Source organism: Trypanosoma cruzi, genomic scaffold, assembly GCF_000209065.1.
Source record: "Trypanosoma cruzi strain CL Brener 1047053517105 genomic scaffold, whole genome shotgun sequence".
NCBI classification, from domain to species: domain Eukaryota; phylum Euglenozoa; class Kinetoplastea; order Trypanosomatida; family Trypanosomatidae; genus Trypanosoma; species Trypanosoma cruzi.
This window is the reverse complement of record NW_001849449.1, coordinates 68557-83347: the sequence shown is the minus strand read 5'-3', so window position 1 is coordinate 83347 and position 14791 is coordinate 68557. Positions and strand designations below refer to the sequence as shown.

General features: G+C 50.3%; 4 protein-coding genes across 4 annotated transcripts, besides 24 other annotated features; all 4 read left to right on the top strand.

Annotated features, from left to right (window-relative positions):
- Positions 1 to 4088: a sequence feature (heterozygous, non-Esmeraldo-like haplotype).
- Positions 150 to 184: a sequence feature (A-rich).
- Positions 282 to 307: a microsatellite.
- Positions 308 to 334: a microsatellite.
- Positions 335 to 353: a microsatellite.
- Positions 387 to 414: a microsatellite.
- Positions 674 to 703: a microsatellite.
- Positions 971 to 1000: a sequence feature (AT_rich).
- On the top strand, positions 1226 to 1606 carry Tc00.1047053511381.60 (hypothetical protein, conserved; the record flags this gene model as incomplete). The annotated part of the gene is made up of 1 exon (XM_802993.1): positions 1226 to 1606. One exon carries the CDS (start codon positions 1226 to 1228, stop codon positions 1604 to 1606), a length of 381 nt encoding a protein of 126 aa, XP_808086.1.
- Positions 1902 to 1944: a microsatellite.
- Positions 2317 to 2348: a microsatellite.
- Positions 2440 to 2461: a microsatellite.
- On the top strand, positions 2484 to 4283 carry Tc00.1047053511381.50 (hypothetical protein, conserved; the record flags this gene model as incomplete). The annotated part of the gene is made up of 1 exon (XM_802992.1): positions 2484 to 4283. One exon carries the CDS (start codon positions 2484 to 2486, stop codon positions 4281 to 4283), a length of 1800 nt encoding a protein of 599 aa, XP_808085.1.
- Positions 4089 to 4865: a sequence feature (areas merged during assembly that could not be assigned to a particular haplotype. This can correspond to areas where the two haplotypes were merged or to regions with more than two copies in the genome that were merged during assembly.).
- Positions 4333 to 4353: a sequence feature (AT_rich).
- Positions 4372 to 4405: a sequence feature (AT_rich).
- Positions 4866 to 6599: a sequence feature (heterozygous, non-Esmeraldo-like haplotype).
- Tc00.1047053511381.40 (DNA-directed RNA polymerase I largest subunit, putative) lies at positions 5532 to 10940 on the top strand (the record flags this gene model as incomplete). Its single annotated transcript, XM_802991.1, has 1 exon — positions 5532 to 10940. One exon carries the CDS (start codon positions 5532 to 5534, stop codon positions 10938 to 10940), a length of 5409 nt encoding a protein of 1802 aa, XP_808084.1.
- Positions 6600 to 7119: a sequence feature (areas merged during assembly that could not be assigned to a particular haplotype. This can correspond to areas where the two haplotypes were merged or to regions with more than two copies in the genome that were merged during assembly.).
- Positions 7120 to 7218: a sequence feature (heterozygous, Esmeraldo-like haplotype).
- Positions 7219 to 7373: a sequence feature (areas merged during assembly that could not be assigned to a particular haplotype. This can correspond to areas where the two haplotypes were merged or to regions with more than two copies in the genome that were merged during assembly.).
- Positions 7374 to 14791: a sequence feature (heterozygous, non-Esmeraldo-like haplotype).
- Positions 8917 to 8956: a sequence feature (CT-rich).
- Positions 9795 to 9821: a microsatellite.
- Positions 11062 to 11081: a microsatellite.
- Positions 11325 to 11349: a microsatellite.
- Positions 11409 to 11431: a microsatellite.
- On the top strand, positions 11600 to 14791 carry Tc00.1047053511381.19 (hypothetical protein, conserved; the record flags this gene model as incomplete). Its single annotated transcript, XM_802994.1, has 1 exon — positions 11600 to 14791. A coding segment is annotated over one exon (3192 nt), but the record flags the coding sequence as incomplete, so codon positions are not given.

The following is a 14791-nucleotide window of genomic DNA, read 5'->3' as shown; positions in this document are numbered from 1 at the left end:
TATGTGTGTTCTCCGCTCTGCGTAAGCCATCGGTTAAGCCGGAAGTGTGGAGTCTTTTAGAGAATAGTGGGAAGGGAGGGGAAGGGGGGGGTAGCAGCCATTTCTATTGACACTCTCCCATTCTCTTCTGTAGTTGTTGTATTTTCGGGTTTTCTTTGTTTTGTTTTTTTTTCTTCTTCTTTTTGAGATGCCTGCTTGTGTTTCTGGAAGGGATGGCAAAAAGAGGAGCGATGTAATAATACTCACAGAAAACTGGAAAATTTCCTTCACTTTTATGTGCCTTTTCCTTTTTTTTTTTTTTTTTTTTTGTGTGTGTGTGTGTGTTTGTGTGTGTTTTTTTTTACCTTTTTTTTCTAATAGTACTTGTTGGTGTAATAATTTTTATATATTTTTATTATTATTATTATTATTATTGGTTTTTATGTTGCCTGACGCCCACTGCAATTTTTGTTTTCTTCTATTTATCATTAATAAACACCCACCGCTGTTGACAATGAGAAGGGCATATATTATATACATATATACAGGGATACAGGGATACACACATACATGGATGGTGGATGGTGGATGTATACCTGCAATGTATCATTATTCTCTATGTAAACAAACTATGCATGTGAATAGACAGGTAGTAAGAGGTGTGGAAATAAGGGATATGCATGCACGTACAAAAATATTATATTATATTATATTATATGTATATAGATTGTATATCATTATATATTTGTAAGTGGGGTGAAGAAAATAAAGAAAATGTGGAAGAAGAAGATGAAGGAACTGTTTATTATTTATTATTGAGAAGAAAGGCTTTTTTTGTTGTTTTTGTCATCATGCATTTACCCGCTACCCCGACTTTTCTTCTCCCTTATTGACATGCAGTTAACTCCTTCGAGTGAAAATATTACAGCCATGTGTTGATGTTATGGCCGTTGCATTTATTTTTTTATTGAACTTTTTCTCTTGCTCTCAGATAAAAATATTTATATATTTATATATTTATGTATGTATGCACACGGAGCAAAGGTCTATTGCACCTACCGTCTGAGTTCCGTTGATGTATTCTTCTCGTTTTTTTTTCTTTTTTCTTCTTCCTCTCCCTCTATCTATCTGTCTGTCTTGTTGGAATGCTGCGTATTTCGCTGCGATAGCTGTGGCAGCAAGAGGAACAATTCTCGGACACTTAGAGGAGAAAGTGGGGTTTAGGGGGAGGGGGGAAGGTCTGACGATGGCAAACCACAAGGCAGGTAATAAGAAGAACTCCAAAGGGGAAGTCGAACTGGCGCCCCAGCAGGGGCGATCGCTGCAGCAGCGTGGCGGTCAGAAACTTCCGGAACCTTCCAAGGCAGCGGAGAAGGCGTTGACACATCCGTTTCTTGGCCGAGAGCTGCGGGTGGAGCTGGTGGACCGTCGCATTCTCGTCGGGACCCTCATCGCGTACATGGGACTTGGCGACCTGCTGCTGCAGAACGCGGTGGAGCAGCGTCGTTATGCCGACGGCGAATTGAGTTGGAGACCACTTAATCTGGTGGCGATTCCGCTGAAGCACGTCACGGCGATGCACCGACGACTGCCGGACTGTGAGCCCATCACCTTCGTGGAGGGCTGAGAGGTTCGTCTCAGACCACGTAGAGAAAAAAGAAGGAAAAAAAGGAGGGAGGAACCGCACGCATTTAAACACGTGTATGGCACGCAGACTGGTAGCGATAGCGGCGGTGGCGGTGGTGGTAATGTGTGTTGGGCGCGAGGGAGAGCGCAAATTATTTCCAGCTTTTTTGCTGACGCTCCGTCGCTAGCCCCCGCATAGCCAATGGGGTTGGAGGGGTGGGAAGCACCGCCGACTGCAGAAGAAGAAAAGAGAACCAAGGAAAAAAAAAACATAGAGAAATAAGAAGAGGCGGAAAAATAATAATAATAATAATAATGATAAAAATGATAATAATAATACTGGCGGGGCGTGAATGAGTTGTTGGTGGAGGAAGAAGGAGGATGAGAGTTTGTTGTTGTTGTTGTTTTTAAGGGATGGTAGGGGGGGGGCGTGTGTGTGTGGAGGACGCATGACGCTTGCGTCACGGATGACTGTCTGTTGAATGCGTCTTTTCTTCCCGCCCCCATTCCCATCTTCCCCAGTCGTGCGCCGATCCTCTTTTTTTTTTGTTCTCTCCGTGGCGGGGGATGTTGTAGCCCTTTTTTTGTTGTTGTTGTTGTTTTGTTTTCTTTTAGCCTCGCTTCCCGTCCGCATATTCTGCAGTTCTCTCATATTTGTGACATACCAGACATGTATACATGTATTTGTTTGCGTTGGTACATGACCCCCTATTTTTTTTTCCTTTTTTTTTTTCTTTTTTTTTGTGTGTGTATACATTTATGCACGGATATTAGTATTTTCCCTGAACACAGCAATAAAGCAAATTATACAAATATATTATATATATCTATCCCGAGAGAGAGAGAGAGAGAGAGAACAAAAGGGGTAGCACGGCGCAATGATAATACGACGCTCTGTTCTTTTTGCCGCGGCTGTGGCGTGTCTGGCGTGTTATTTCTATGGAATTCTTTTCACCATGGTGTTATTGATCCTCTACGCCTATTTGGCGAACAAAATATTTGAAGTATATATGATGGCTGGGCCGAAAACATCGCGACAGGTGCCACCCTCACCAATTGCATACTGTCAACAACTCTCAGCGGTGCAGCTAAGTAAAGCGTACCGTTCGGGTGAATTGAGTTGTGAGCATGTTGTGCGGACGTACATTGAGCATATCAAGCGTGTCAATCCGTATATTAATGCTATGGTATTTGAGTGCTTTGACGAGGCCATTGAGGCGGCGGTGGAGGCCGATGCCGTGTGGGCGGCGTGGCGCGCCGACCGCTCGAGGCCGGCACCGAGTTGGCTACTTGGTGTGCCGTGCACCATCAAGGAGTGTATGTCCGTCAGAGGCTGCCCAAACACCAGCGGTCATCCAAAAAGGCGTCACATCATCGCCAAGAATGATAGTCCCGTGGTGAAGAACTTCCGTGACTCTGGCGCCATCATTCTTGGTGTCACCAACACAAGTGAACTCTGTATGTGGTATGAGAGTTCAAATTATGTTTACGGTATCTCATGTAATCCGTACGATACTCGCTGTCTGGTGGGTGGAAGCAGCGGAGGTGAGGGAGCAGCCGCCGGGGCTGTCTTTTCAACGTTTAGTCTCGGCAGTGACATTGGCGGTTCCATACGTATGCCGGCACTCTTTAACGGTGTATTTGGCCACAAGGCAAGTCCGCACTATATATCCAACCGTGGGCAGCATCCGGCACCCAAGACGGCCGCAAATCACTACATGACGACGGGCCCTATTTGTCGTTTTGCGGAAGACATTGCCCCGCTGTGCCATGTGGCCGCACGCGGTGGGTTTCTTGAGGATCCGAGGTTGTACCCTCCACGACCGCCGCTTCGTGATATTCCAAAGATTGGAGGGGGAAAGCCTCTTCGTGTCTTCGCATTGGAGGACTTTGGCATCAACGGGGTTCACACTTCTTCATCGCAGCTTGCGGCGGTGGAACTGGCAGCTCAATGCTTGGAGAGAGAATACGGGGCCAAAGTCGTGTACGTCAATCTCCGCGACCGAAGCCGTTGCTCAGGCGGGGCGGTCCCGGCTGCATTTAAGCCGTTTTCAGATACCTTTGCCATGTGGATCAATGTGCTCATGTCGGATCCGACGGAGGTCAAGTTTACCGCGCTGATGGGGGAGGGGTCCCCGAGTTTTAATGTTTTCTGGGAGCTGCTGCGGTGGCTTGTGCGTCGTTCGCAGCACACGCTTCCCGCGCTGTTACTCTGCATAATGGAGGCCATGGACCAGAATTTCCCGAAAAATATGGGGATGCCTTCCCCGAAGTTCGATATCTCCTCCTTTAAGCGATCGCTAGAGGATCTGTTGGGCGACGATGGTGTCATTCTGGCGCCAACGTTTCCCCGACCTGCCCCACATCACCATACGCCGCTGCTGACGCCACTGGAGTTTCAATACACCGCTGCATTCAACGTGCTGCAGATGCCAGCCACGGCCGTTCCCATTTGGACAGCGGACCTGCGCGACGCCGCCACAACCGTGACGCCTGCTGAAGTGCGGGAGCGGCGGCTGCCGCTGGATTATCACCTGCCAAAAGGGGTGCAGATTGTCTCGCGTGAGATCAACGACGAGCTCAGCATTGGTGTGGCGATTGCACTGGAGAAATCACTCGGCGGCTACAGGTACCCCGGCTGGGCCGTGCTGGAGGAGCATGCACGCAGGAGGGCATAGGGCGTCGCAATTGGCGAGGTGATTTTAATATAGCGTCTGTGGTTTACAGTTTATATAAATATATATATATGCATATAGAGGCAAAAGGAAATAAATTATTTTATATTTATAATTCATATATACACTCTTCTTAAAATGTAGAATGGAGGGAGGGGGGAATAACGAGGAAGAGAGATAACATCATAGGGGGAAAGGGTGCGAAAGAAAACGAAAACGCATGAGGACAAGCTGTGCGTTGTGATTTGTTGATTTTGGTTTGTTTTGCATAGGAGGCTGTTGTTCCTCTGTATACACACTCCGTTGCTCATTTTCTATTTTCTGTGATTTTTTTTTCCCCCACGGAGCAAAGATCAACGACCGCAGCGACAGGAGGGAACAGGAAGAGAAGAATCTGGCGCACATCATGCCACGCAGTGTTTCTCCGTGTTGCTTATTGCAAGAATGTACACAGCGGGTAAACGGATGACATGTATGTCTCTGTGTGTGTCTATTTCTCTCATGTACTTCGTAGCTCTACGTCGCGAATACGAAACTGTAAAATGGCATCTGTGGGGAAGAGGGGGATGGGGGAAAAAAAAAAAAGTGGTGACTGTGAATGTGAATGTGGCAATGGCGAACAACAAATGAAAAGAGGGTTCGAGAGGGAGAAGGCAATAGAATGCCAAGATACATATAGGAAGGATAGACTGCGAGAAGGAAAGGTGATGATCTCGTATTGTAAATTTTATGATATCTTTACATTTTTCTATACACGTTTATGTGTTTTACTCGTTTTTAGCCGTGCATTGCCGTATCCCTCTTCCTTTTGTATGGCAATAATATAAGTTTACATGGGCACATCTATAGCTCTGTGTAATGATCATATATTCATATGTGTATTTTAGGGCCGCTGATTGTGGGTTACTTGCATACAAAATCAGAAACACCGATCCCCGCCTTTTACTCTCTCTTTTTGTTGTTGTTGTTGTTTTTAATGCGTCTCTGCGGGTCTCACATTTACGCAAAACGGCAAAGTGAAGGGGAAAAAAAAGGAAACAAATCGACCGAAGGGGAAAGGAGAACACAAACACAACAGGTGCGTACAGAGCAGCAGCAGCGGTAAGCCCCGTGGCACGGGGGAAAGGCAAAGTAAGAAAGGAAGAGGGAGATATTAGGGCCTGTGGAAGGAAGGGGGAAAGAAAGGAGTGAAAGGGGAAGGTTCATCAAAGGAAACATTGGTCGAATTGTAGTTTATTTTGCCATCTGCTCATGTCCCTCATCACCGCTTTTCCATTTCACGCGTATGTCGGCGATCTTAAAACACGCCGCGTGGTGCAAGAGAAGGTGGCCGTCTCTCTCTCGTTGCTCACGCCAGAGGACATGGCCCGCATGGCTTTTGTTGAGGTGCGCACACGATGTGGGCAGGAGGACAAAACGGCCCCATGGCGGCCGGTATTGCGAAATGGCGAGGAACACGCCACGTTTTACGACACGCGAATGGGCAACTTTGACGTGCGCACATTTCCGCCACACTCCTGTCAGACTTGCGCGGCGAGCCTTACAGGGAAGTACGGCAACGAGCGCTGCCAGGGGCACTTTGGTTTTATCGGCATGCCGCGGCTACACCCTGGCGACGCGTTGCGGGGCGAGGAGCGCATGTCTGTGATGAACCCGCACCTTGTGGAAGAAGCTGAACAGCTGCTGCAGGCGAAGTGCTTCTTCTGTCACCGGTTTCGTGCCCCGTCTCTCGATGTGGAGCGATTCCGTCAGGCGTTGCGGCTCGTTGATCGCGGTCTTATTGGCGAAGCGCTGCATCTTTTAGATGTCGTGAGCAACGCGAGGGGGTACGACACGCGACACCGGCGTCTGCATACGGCAAATGAGGAGGTTATCAACGATGTCACACTTCTGCAGGAACATACGGAACGCATTCTGAGTCGACATGCACACACCTCTGCAGCGGCGGGTGAGGCGTCAGCAGAAGCAGAGCACGGGATGAAGGGGGCGATTGATGTCCGTAACGGCATAGCCCGACAAGCACTGCGCGAGTTGAAGGAGCACGTTGGCGTCTGCTCCCACTGTAATGGTATCTCTCCACGCATTACAAAACGAAATGGACACTTTTTCTTTTTCTTTAGAAAGAACAGCGCGTCGGTGAATGTCGCGAACGCCCTTCTCACTCAGACGCAATTGCAGGAGTGGGAAGAGAACAACAAGCTGCATAAAAGAACTCATACGTATTTTCGTAATCAAGACATCCGTGAGCACCTGAAACAACTTTGCCAGCGCGAGGAACTCCTTCTTGGCATGTTGTTTCCACACCTGGGTGAACCCTCCGTTATCACACCACACACCACACCACTGCCTGCACGGGATATGTACAAGGCATTCTTTATAGACCGCATTCTCGTCCCGCCATTGCCGTTACGCATTTCATCCGGTGTGCAGGTACAAGATGGCGGTGCCATCTCCCCAGATCCACAGACACGTGCTCTCTCTAGTGTCCTTGGATTTGTGGAGCAAATTGAGTGTTACCAGGTACTGCAGAACAACTCCACACCGGACCGAAACCTCCTCTCCACCGCGCAAGAAATTGCAAATGAGATCAACCTACGTAACCTGCAGGTGAAGGTGAATGAGGTGTACCAAGAAATCATGGGGACATTTGCTAAGAAGGAGGGTTTGTTCCGTATGAATATGATGGGGAAGCGTGTGAATCAGGCCTGTCGCTCCGTTATCTCCCCAGATTTAATGGTGGAGCCGAACGAAGTCTTGCTGCCCCGACCATTTGCCCGAAATTTGTCTTTTCCTGAACAAGTGACATTTTACGCCTCTGCCCGCATGAATCTTTTGAAGCGTTGCGTCATCAACGGGCCGCGTCGCTACCCCGGTGCCACTCACCTTGAGATTCGACAAACGAATGGAGAAATTCGGTTTATTGAGCTTGACGTGCCTGAGCAAACACGGCGGCAACACGCTGCCAGGTACTTTGCCATGGCGCAAAGTGGCGTCACACTGATTGTGTACCGTCATATCTTGGATGGCGACCGGGTGGTGTTTAACCGTCAACCGACATTGCACAAGCCAAGTATGATGGGGTACCAAGTCAAGGTGCTTTCTGGACACAAGACACTTCGCTTTCACTACGTGAATGGCAACTCCTTTAATGCCGATTTTGATGGCGATGAGATGAATATTCACGTACCGCAGAGCTTGGAGGCGAAGGTGGAATTAGACGTCCTGATGGATGCCAATCTGAACTACCTCGTCCCTACCTCCGGGAAACCGATTCGGGGACTTATTCAGGATCATATTGCGGCTGGTGTCCTGTTAACATTGCGTGACAAGTTTCTTGAGCATGCCACCTTTGTTCAACTTGCCTACTATGGACTAGCACCCTACTTGCGCCAGCAACACGAAATCACACTTTCCGAGCTTATTCCTCTGCCGGCGATCTTATGGCCCCGGCCACTCTGGACAGGGAAACAGTTGATTTCGGTCGTTATTCGGTATGTGAGTGGCGTGGGGCGCCGACCGGATTGGATGCGAATTAACAGTGGAGGGGCTTCATTGAGGGGAGTGTCACTGATTCATCCAGGGGTTTATAATCACACCATCCCAGGGTCCGACGTCGTACAGACGGTGACGCGTCAAACGATGGATGATGATGCATTGATGTTTATGAATAGTGAACTATTGATGGGACTTATGTGTAAAAATCAACTCGGTGCATCTAGCATGTCAATTGCCCACATTGTACATGAACTCTATGGACCACATAAGGTAGGACAATTGTTTGGTGCCCTGGGACGTATTCTTTCGCAAAGTCTGCAGCGCGAAGGGTTTTCAATTGGTATGGATGATATGTGTTTGGTTCAGGAGGAACGTCGCTACCGACAGTTGCGTCAACTGGACGAGGCGCCGCTTTATCTCCCCGATGACGAGGCGGCGGTCATGACGAAAATTATGGAATACGCCACGAAACTACAGCAGGAGTTTATACCGGGCCGTATGATGGTGCCATTTCCCCGCAATCACCTGCTCATGATGACCGCCTCAGGGGCAAAGGGAAGTAACGCGAATGCGACGCAGATGGCACTGGGACTCGGTCAACAGCTTTTTGATGGACGACGCGTGAAACGAATGAATTCGGGAAAGACGCTGCCTGCCTTTTTTGCTCATGAACGCCGTGCCCGTTCTTTTGGCTACGCGATTGGACGCTTCACATCCGGTATCCGGCCACCAGAGTACACGATCCATGCCATGGCCGGTCGCGATGGTCTCATCGATACAGCTGTCAAAACTTCCCGCTCTGGCCATTTGCAGCGTTGCCTTATTAAAGGCCTTGAGAGTCTTGTGGTGCACTGGGACCACTCTGTTCGTGACTCAAACGGCAGCATTGTGCAGTTTACATACGGCGGCGATGGTCTTGACCCGTGCAAGGCCTCAACCCTTACGTCGTGGGAAATGTCGAAGGAAAACCTCGTGGATTTCGGAAAACGATTTGGAGTGGACACGGGTGAGGCGACCAGCGAGACGCGACGGCCAGAAAACTGGGAACAAGGAGTGAGGAACAACAGCGTGAAGCGCGGTAAACGGCCACGCACAAGCATGAATAACGATAAGAAGAATAATACTAATAAAAATAATGACAAGGACGAAGAAGAGGAGGAGAAAGAGGAAGAAGAGGAGGATGGCGACGATGAACATAAAAGGAGTAGTAATTGTAATCACAATGAGAATGCACGCCAGCGGCACAAAGAGCAACAGTTACGTGAGAATCCACTCCCGCGGCACATGCATGACGGACTTGAGGACTATTTGCGCACCAAAGCAACATTTCCACTCTTCCAGCGGGTCTCACAGTTGGCACGCTGGAAGGCGCAGGGACAAGTGCAGGAGAAACTTGCAGAGAAGCGTAGAGAAAGTATTGCATATTATCGTGATGTTCTCTCGGAACTTGCCACAAGCCGACGTGTAAAGGCTTTCTGTGACCCCGGGGAACCTGTTGGTCTTCTTGCGGCACAGGCCGCCGGAGAGCCGTCTACGCAAATGACACTTAACACATTCCACAGTGCCGGTTCCACGGTGACCCACGTGACGGAAGGTATCCCACGTCTCCGTGAGCTGCTTATTCACGCCTCTGTTCAGAAAGCTGCAGTTATTGTGCCCGTGGAGAAGGCGACGCCGGTGGATGAGTCAGCCATTGCACGCATACTACATGCGGGTGTGGCGATACGGTTGCGGGATTGTCTTGCGCGGGGCGGGGCAAGTGGAAAAGGATATCATTATCACGTGGCACGACGTAAGGATGCGTCTGTGTTGACAATTGCTTTGCTCTTTTCACAGTCGTACCTGGATGATAGCCGGGCGCGTATGTGCATGTCGCCGAGTGAACACCTTGAATCCTTTACGGATGCATTGCGGCAATTTGGAAAGCGCATTATTAAAGCGCTACGTGGTCGCACGCGGGAAGAAAGAAATGTAGGTGATGCCGCAGCGTTGATCCTTAATCAGCATGACCCAATGGACGCTGCTACTACTACTGCTGCTGCTGCTACGGATGGCGATGATTACGACGACAGCGACCGCGGCTCTGGTGTCGACAAGGACGATGCTCTCAGTGATGGTGGCAGCGAGGACAGTAACAGCGCAACCGTTGGTGGTGTGTCACCCGCCCTCCGCAGCCAACGCAGTGTCAACGATGTGCCAGACGCATCCGAGGATGACAATGAAGATGAGGACGACGATAATGCGGAAGAAGAAGAGGAGGGAGAGAAGGCTGCGCGATTGTTACGTGGCCAAAATGGCCGGAGGCATAGTGAAAATGAGGACGAGGACGACCAATGTGACGACGAAAATAAGGGTGACAGTATAAAAGGGACTGTAGCCCCGCAGGAGGCGGTCAGCTACGATGGATTCGCACCCCTGCATGCTACATCCGGTAGCAAAGAGTTTATCCTTGATGTGGCTCCGTTGAGTAAACTTGCCGCTGAGCGTGATGGTGTCGCCGCTCTTCCCGACGGCCTTTTTTTTGTGAATGTTGTTGTGTGCATGCCTCCGGATATCATTGCCGTCATACCCGACGTCGTGGACGGTGCGCTGGAGCAGCAAACGCTGCCTTCGTGGCTGCCACAGTTCGATTCTGTGAACTTCACACGAAATGCCGATGACGCGACGAGTGGCGAACTTCTTTTTCAGGGCGCCAACGCGACGATGCGTCATGTCTTGTCGTTTCTTTCTCTTTTTACTTTGGGAACGCGGGCGATTAAATTACGGCAGGCCCGCTCCACAGACATTCGTGACATGGCGAACTGGTTTGGTGTCGAGTCGGCATACCGCACCCTTTACGACGAGCTGTTCAAATTATTCAAGCGGTACTCCGTTGACCATCGCCATCTGACGCTCATCGCTGACGCTGCCACGCATCGCGGTACATGGGAGAACTTCAACTTTACAGGCGTCATTTCACAGAGTGCGAGTCCGCTCTTCCAGATGACATTTGCGTCGTCAAAGCGGTGGCTGCACACGGCTGTGAGTCGGGGACTGAGCGATGAGTTGCAGTCGATCAGCTCCGCCATTATGGTGGGCGAGCGGCCAAAGGTGGGAACGGCGTGTGTGAAGTTGGCACCAGACGCCGCGGTTCTACGTGATGTGTTGGAGCACACTTTTGAATAGTGCGAAGTAGGCATTGCATGCATGTCTATCCGTGCATCGTTTCTATCAATTTGTCTGTGTCTGTGTCTGGTGTCGCTGGAAGGAGTTGGATGAAAAAAGAAGAAAAATAAAACTAACATTAATATATATATATATATATATTTTTGAATAGAAGTACACATGCATGCATGCGCACAACCTTTTAGTGTAAATGGATGAGTGCAGTTTCGTATAACACGTGAGGGGTTAATCGATGCCCACTTTTAATGAATGAGGACGACTTTGCGGCTGCGTTCCTCGCAGGAGCACAAAAGCTCGTATGCGCTCGGTGTTGGCAGGCAGCAAATGAGGTCGTGGAAAGTGAACATAATCATCATTACCTCCCCCATTTCTTCCTTCTTTCCCAAGAACAAAAATAAAAATAAAAATATGTTTTTATTACTTCTTCTTATCATTTTTTTGTTCGTTGTTGTTCTCTCTCTCTCCCTCTTTTTTTTTTTTTTCTTTTTTTTCCGTTTGCATCTTATTGCTTTTTATGTCATTATCTCAGGAAGCAAGAGGCGCAGGTTGTGAATAGACATCTATATATATATAAATATACCGAAACATACATTCATACGGCTGTCCGTGTGACGGAAAAAAACAGGGAAGGGAGTGAGGAATTGTCTATTGACGCAAATATGCGAAACCTTTTTTGTGCGTGGCGTTGCGTAAGAGGAGTGGACACATCCGTCATTACGGCTTCGCACACATTTCTCAGCATTGTCATTGCTGTTCGGCACAAGAGTCTCGGTGCAAAGGTTCAAGCCAATCCCAACGAAAGGGGTGGCGCTGGGCCTGCTCTTGAGGACGTTGCCAACACCACGCCGCGGCAAACGGATATGGGGCAGGTTCTGCATCAACTCTTATGGCGGGCAAGGGATGCACTTCTCATGCAAGAAGAAGTGACGAAGGAACACGAAAGTGCGGGAAGAGAAAAGAAGAAAAAGAAGTGGATTGGTGAACCGGGCACATCGCAGCGGCTGACGTACTCACAGATTCACGCCGCAGATGCAACAGGGCTATTCGAGGTGGACTGGAACAACGTGAGTCGGCTGACGCGAAGAACACAAGATGGCCTTTCCACCAGCTCTCCTTCAGAGCCAACGAGTGAGGAAAGCATAGCGCTTCTGTGTTCGTTGCTTGCCGTGGCACTGAAGCTGCGGAAAGGGGGGGCGTCAACGGAGTTTTTGTCCTCACACGTGACGATGACGCTTCCGCCGCTGAAATCAGCGGAGGCCGTTGTGGCGCCATTGGGCCGCCAGGCACGACTGTGGGGTGAGCTGCGGGAATGGCACCTGTTGTTGTCGTGTGCGTCCGTCACTTTTGCGCGGATTGGCCGGGAGTGTGCCACAGAGAAGGCATTACGCGATTTGGTGCGAGTTTTTTTGGACAAACTTGACGCGTTGTGTTTGCCCGCCGTCAATAAGAAGAGGACGGGACGCCATTTCAGAGCCGAGGAGGGAACCGACACGGTTTGTGATGGTATGGGTGATACAGTAACAAACGCGCTGTGGCGTGTAGCAATGCTTTGCCGTGTGATGGAAGACTTCTTGCGGTGTGAGGGAGAGACGCCAAACTCATCGCCGCACGCAACGGAGGGAGGTGAGGATGTGAAGGGCTCTGAGAAGTCACGCCATCTGACGAGGGTTGTCAAGTGTGTGATGTGCGAGCTGGAGAAACGGGTGTTTACGATCCGCGGACTTGAGGGGTCTGTAGAAACGGTGGAAGGCCTTGAGGCTCTTGTCATGAAGTCATTTCAGTACTGCTGTGCTCCCGAGTCGTTCGAGGATCGGCACTCATCTGCGTACAAGGGAGCGCCGGCCGAAGCGTTGCTGTCATTCTGTGGAGCATACTTCAAGATGGTGCCTTTTTGCCTCATGACGGCGGCCGCGGAGGCGGGGAAGCAAGAGGGGGGCGTTTTGAATGCAGTGGAGAGCAAGGACTGCTGTGCCGTCACGATTGTACTCACAATTCGACAAAGTTGGTTGCGCCATCAATCTGCCTTACAGCTTCACGGAGTCATGGCGGCCTTTTGGTGGTTGCGGTTGCTGCCCATATTGCTTGAGGGCTACTCGGACTTGACGGCGCAGCTGCGGTTTGAGCACCATCTTCATGGCAGCGGCCACATGAGCATCCGACAACTAGAGACAGTGCAGACGGAACTGGTCAGCACGGTAAGTTCCATGTTGTACTTTGACGAGAAGGCGTTCGAAGAGCGACGAGCGGCACGGACGACGGGACCTGCCGCGGAGGAGGATGGGGGCGGTGGTGACGCTGGCACGTACGACACGAGTGATGCACGACTGAGACGACATCGCGGGGGTCGATCGCTCTTTAGGAAGAAGGATGAGAAAGAGGGGGTGTTGCTCCCAACATCCGCAGAGGCCATGCGTAAGTCGTCCCGCTTCTCACCACGGCGGGTTTGGGAGAAGAATGACTTGTCGGGGACCACCGCGTCCGGGGCGGCTAGCGGCACGGCGGTGAACAGCCCGTTGTTTGACATGATCGTCGCCGCGAAGGACGCCGTGTTTCAGCTATCGGATTTGCATGCCGTGGAGCAGCCGAACCGCAGTACAGCGCTGGAAATGACGTGGTTGGCGTTGTTGGCAGCCCGTCGTCGCGTGGAAAAGACGAAGTCAACACAAAAAATGACCCAATTTTTGAAGCCGAAACACACCCACCATCAGAAACGGCAGCAGCAACAACATGAAGAAGAGGAAGGGGGAGATGTGGTAAATATGGGTAGGGTGTACGAGATGAAGGACGGGGATGAATCTGAACTGGTGTTTCCGCCGTTCTTTGCGAAGAGCCTGCAGCATCTCTCCACTGCCCTGGCTGCCGCCGCTCACCGCGTGTACGATATGGCCGACACGTTACACACACGCGATGGGAACATACATCGCGTGTTGGGTGTCGCCATCGTTGCGGGCACACAAGAAATGCTCTTGGGGAACTCCTTCTACTCGGATGCAATTGCCAGCAACTGGTGGTTGCGTAGTAGTGCTCCAGTTTTCTTCCAAGGAAGACATTCGCATCAATTTAATCTTCCCTCTTTACTGGAGTCAAATCTTATGAGTCTACTGGTTCAGCGAACACGTCGGCATGATAAATTGGGATGGTTAAAGCGTTCCATAAATACGGCTTTGGAATGTCTTACCGCCCCTGCCGCGGCACCGTATCTCCCTCCGGTCACCAAGCAGTGGACATGTGCGCTGATTCTCTCCAGCCTGCGCGATGTGGCATTTTTACTGAGGCATAACGGTAAGGTCCCCGGAGCAACAAAGATGACAGAAGAGGAAATGAAAGTGGTACATACATGGGCGTGTGGTGCGTTTTCATCTTTGCTTTCTGTACTTGCTGCAGATGAGGAGCTTATTCTTCTTTGCGGATATGCAAGTTTTATTGACGCGCTCTTTGACCTGCATATTCATCTGGGGACAGAACAGCAGGAGTTGCTGCAGTTTGGAGAGAATTCTTTACTTAAATGTGTCCTCCCTGCCGTGCTGATTAGCCTTGTGAAGAGCGCAGAGGAGGATACCCCAGAGACACATGCCGCAGCCTGTGAGTCCGTGCTCTTTGTTCTTGCCGTGCTTTCTAAATTTGTCTCCTTTCCAGATCTGAGAATGACGGCGGCCAGAAAAAACGACAGCAGTGATCTATTGATTGGCGTGGCGGTGTATTGCCTTCGGCATGCGCGTCGCGGGGGTGGGAAGCATGCCAGCGACTACGGACTACCAGCGGCGCAATTACCCGCCGTTGACAGCACCCAAGCACTGAAGAGCTGCGGCAGCATTTCTTTCCTATTTAGGAGGCGCAGTGGTTACTCCTAC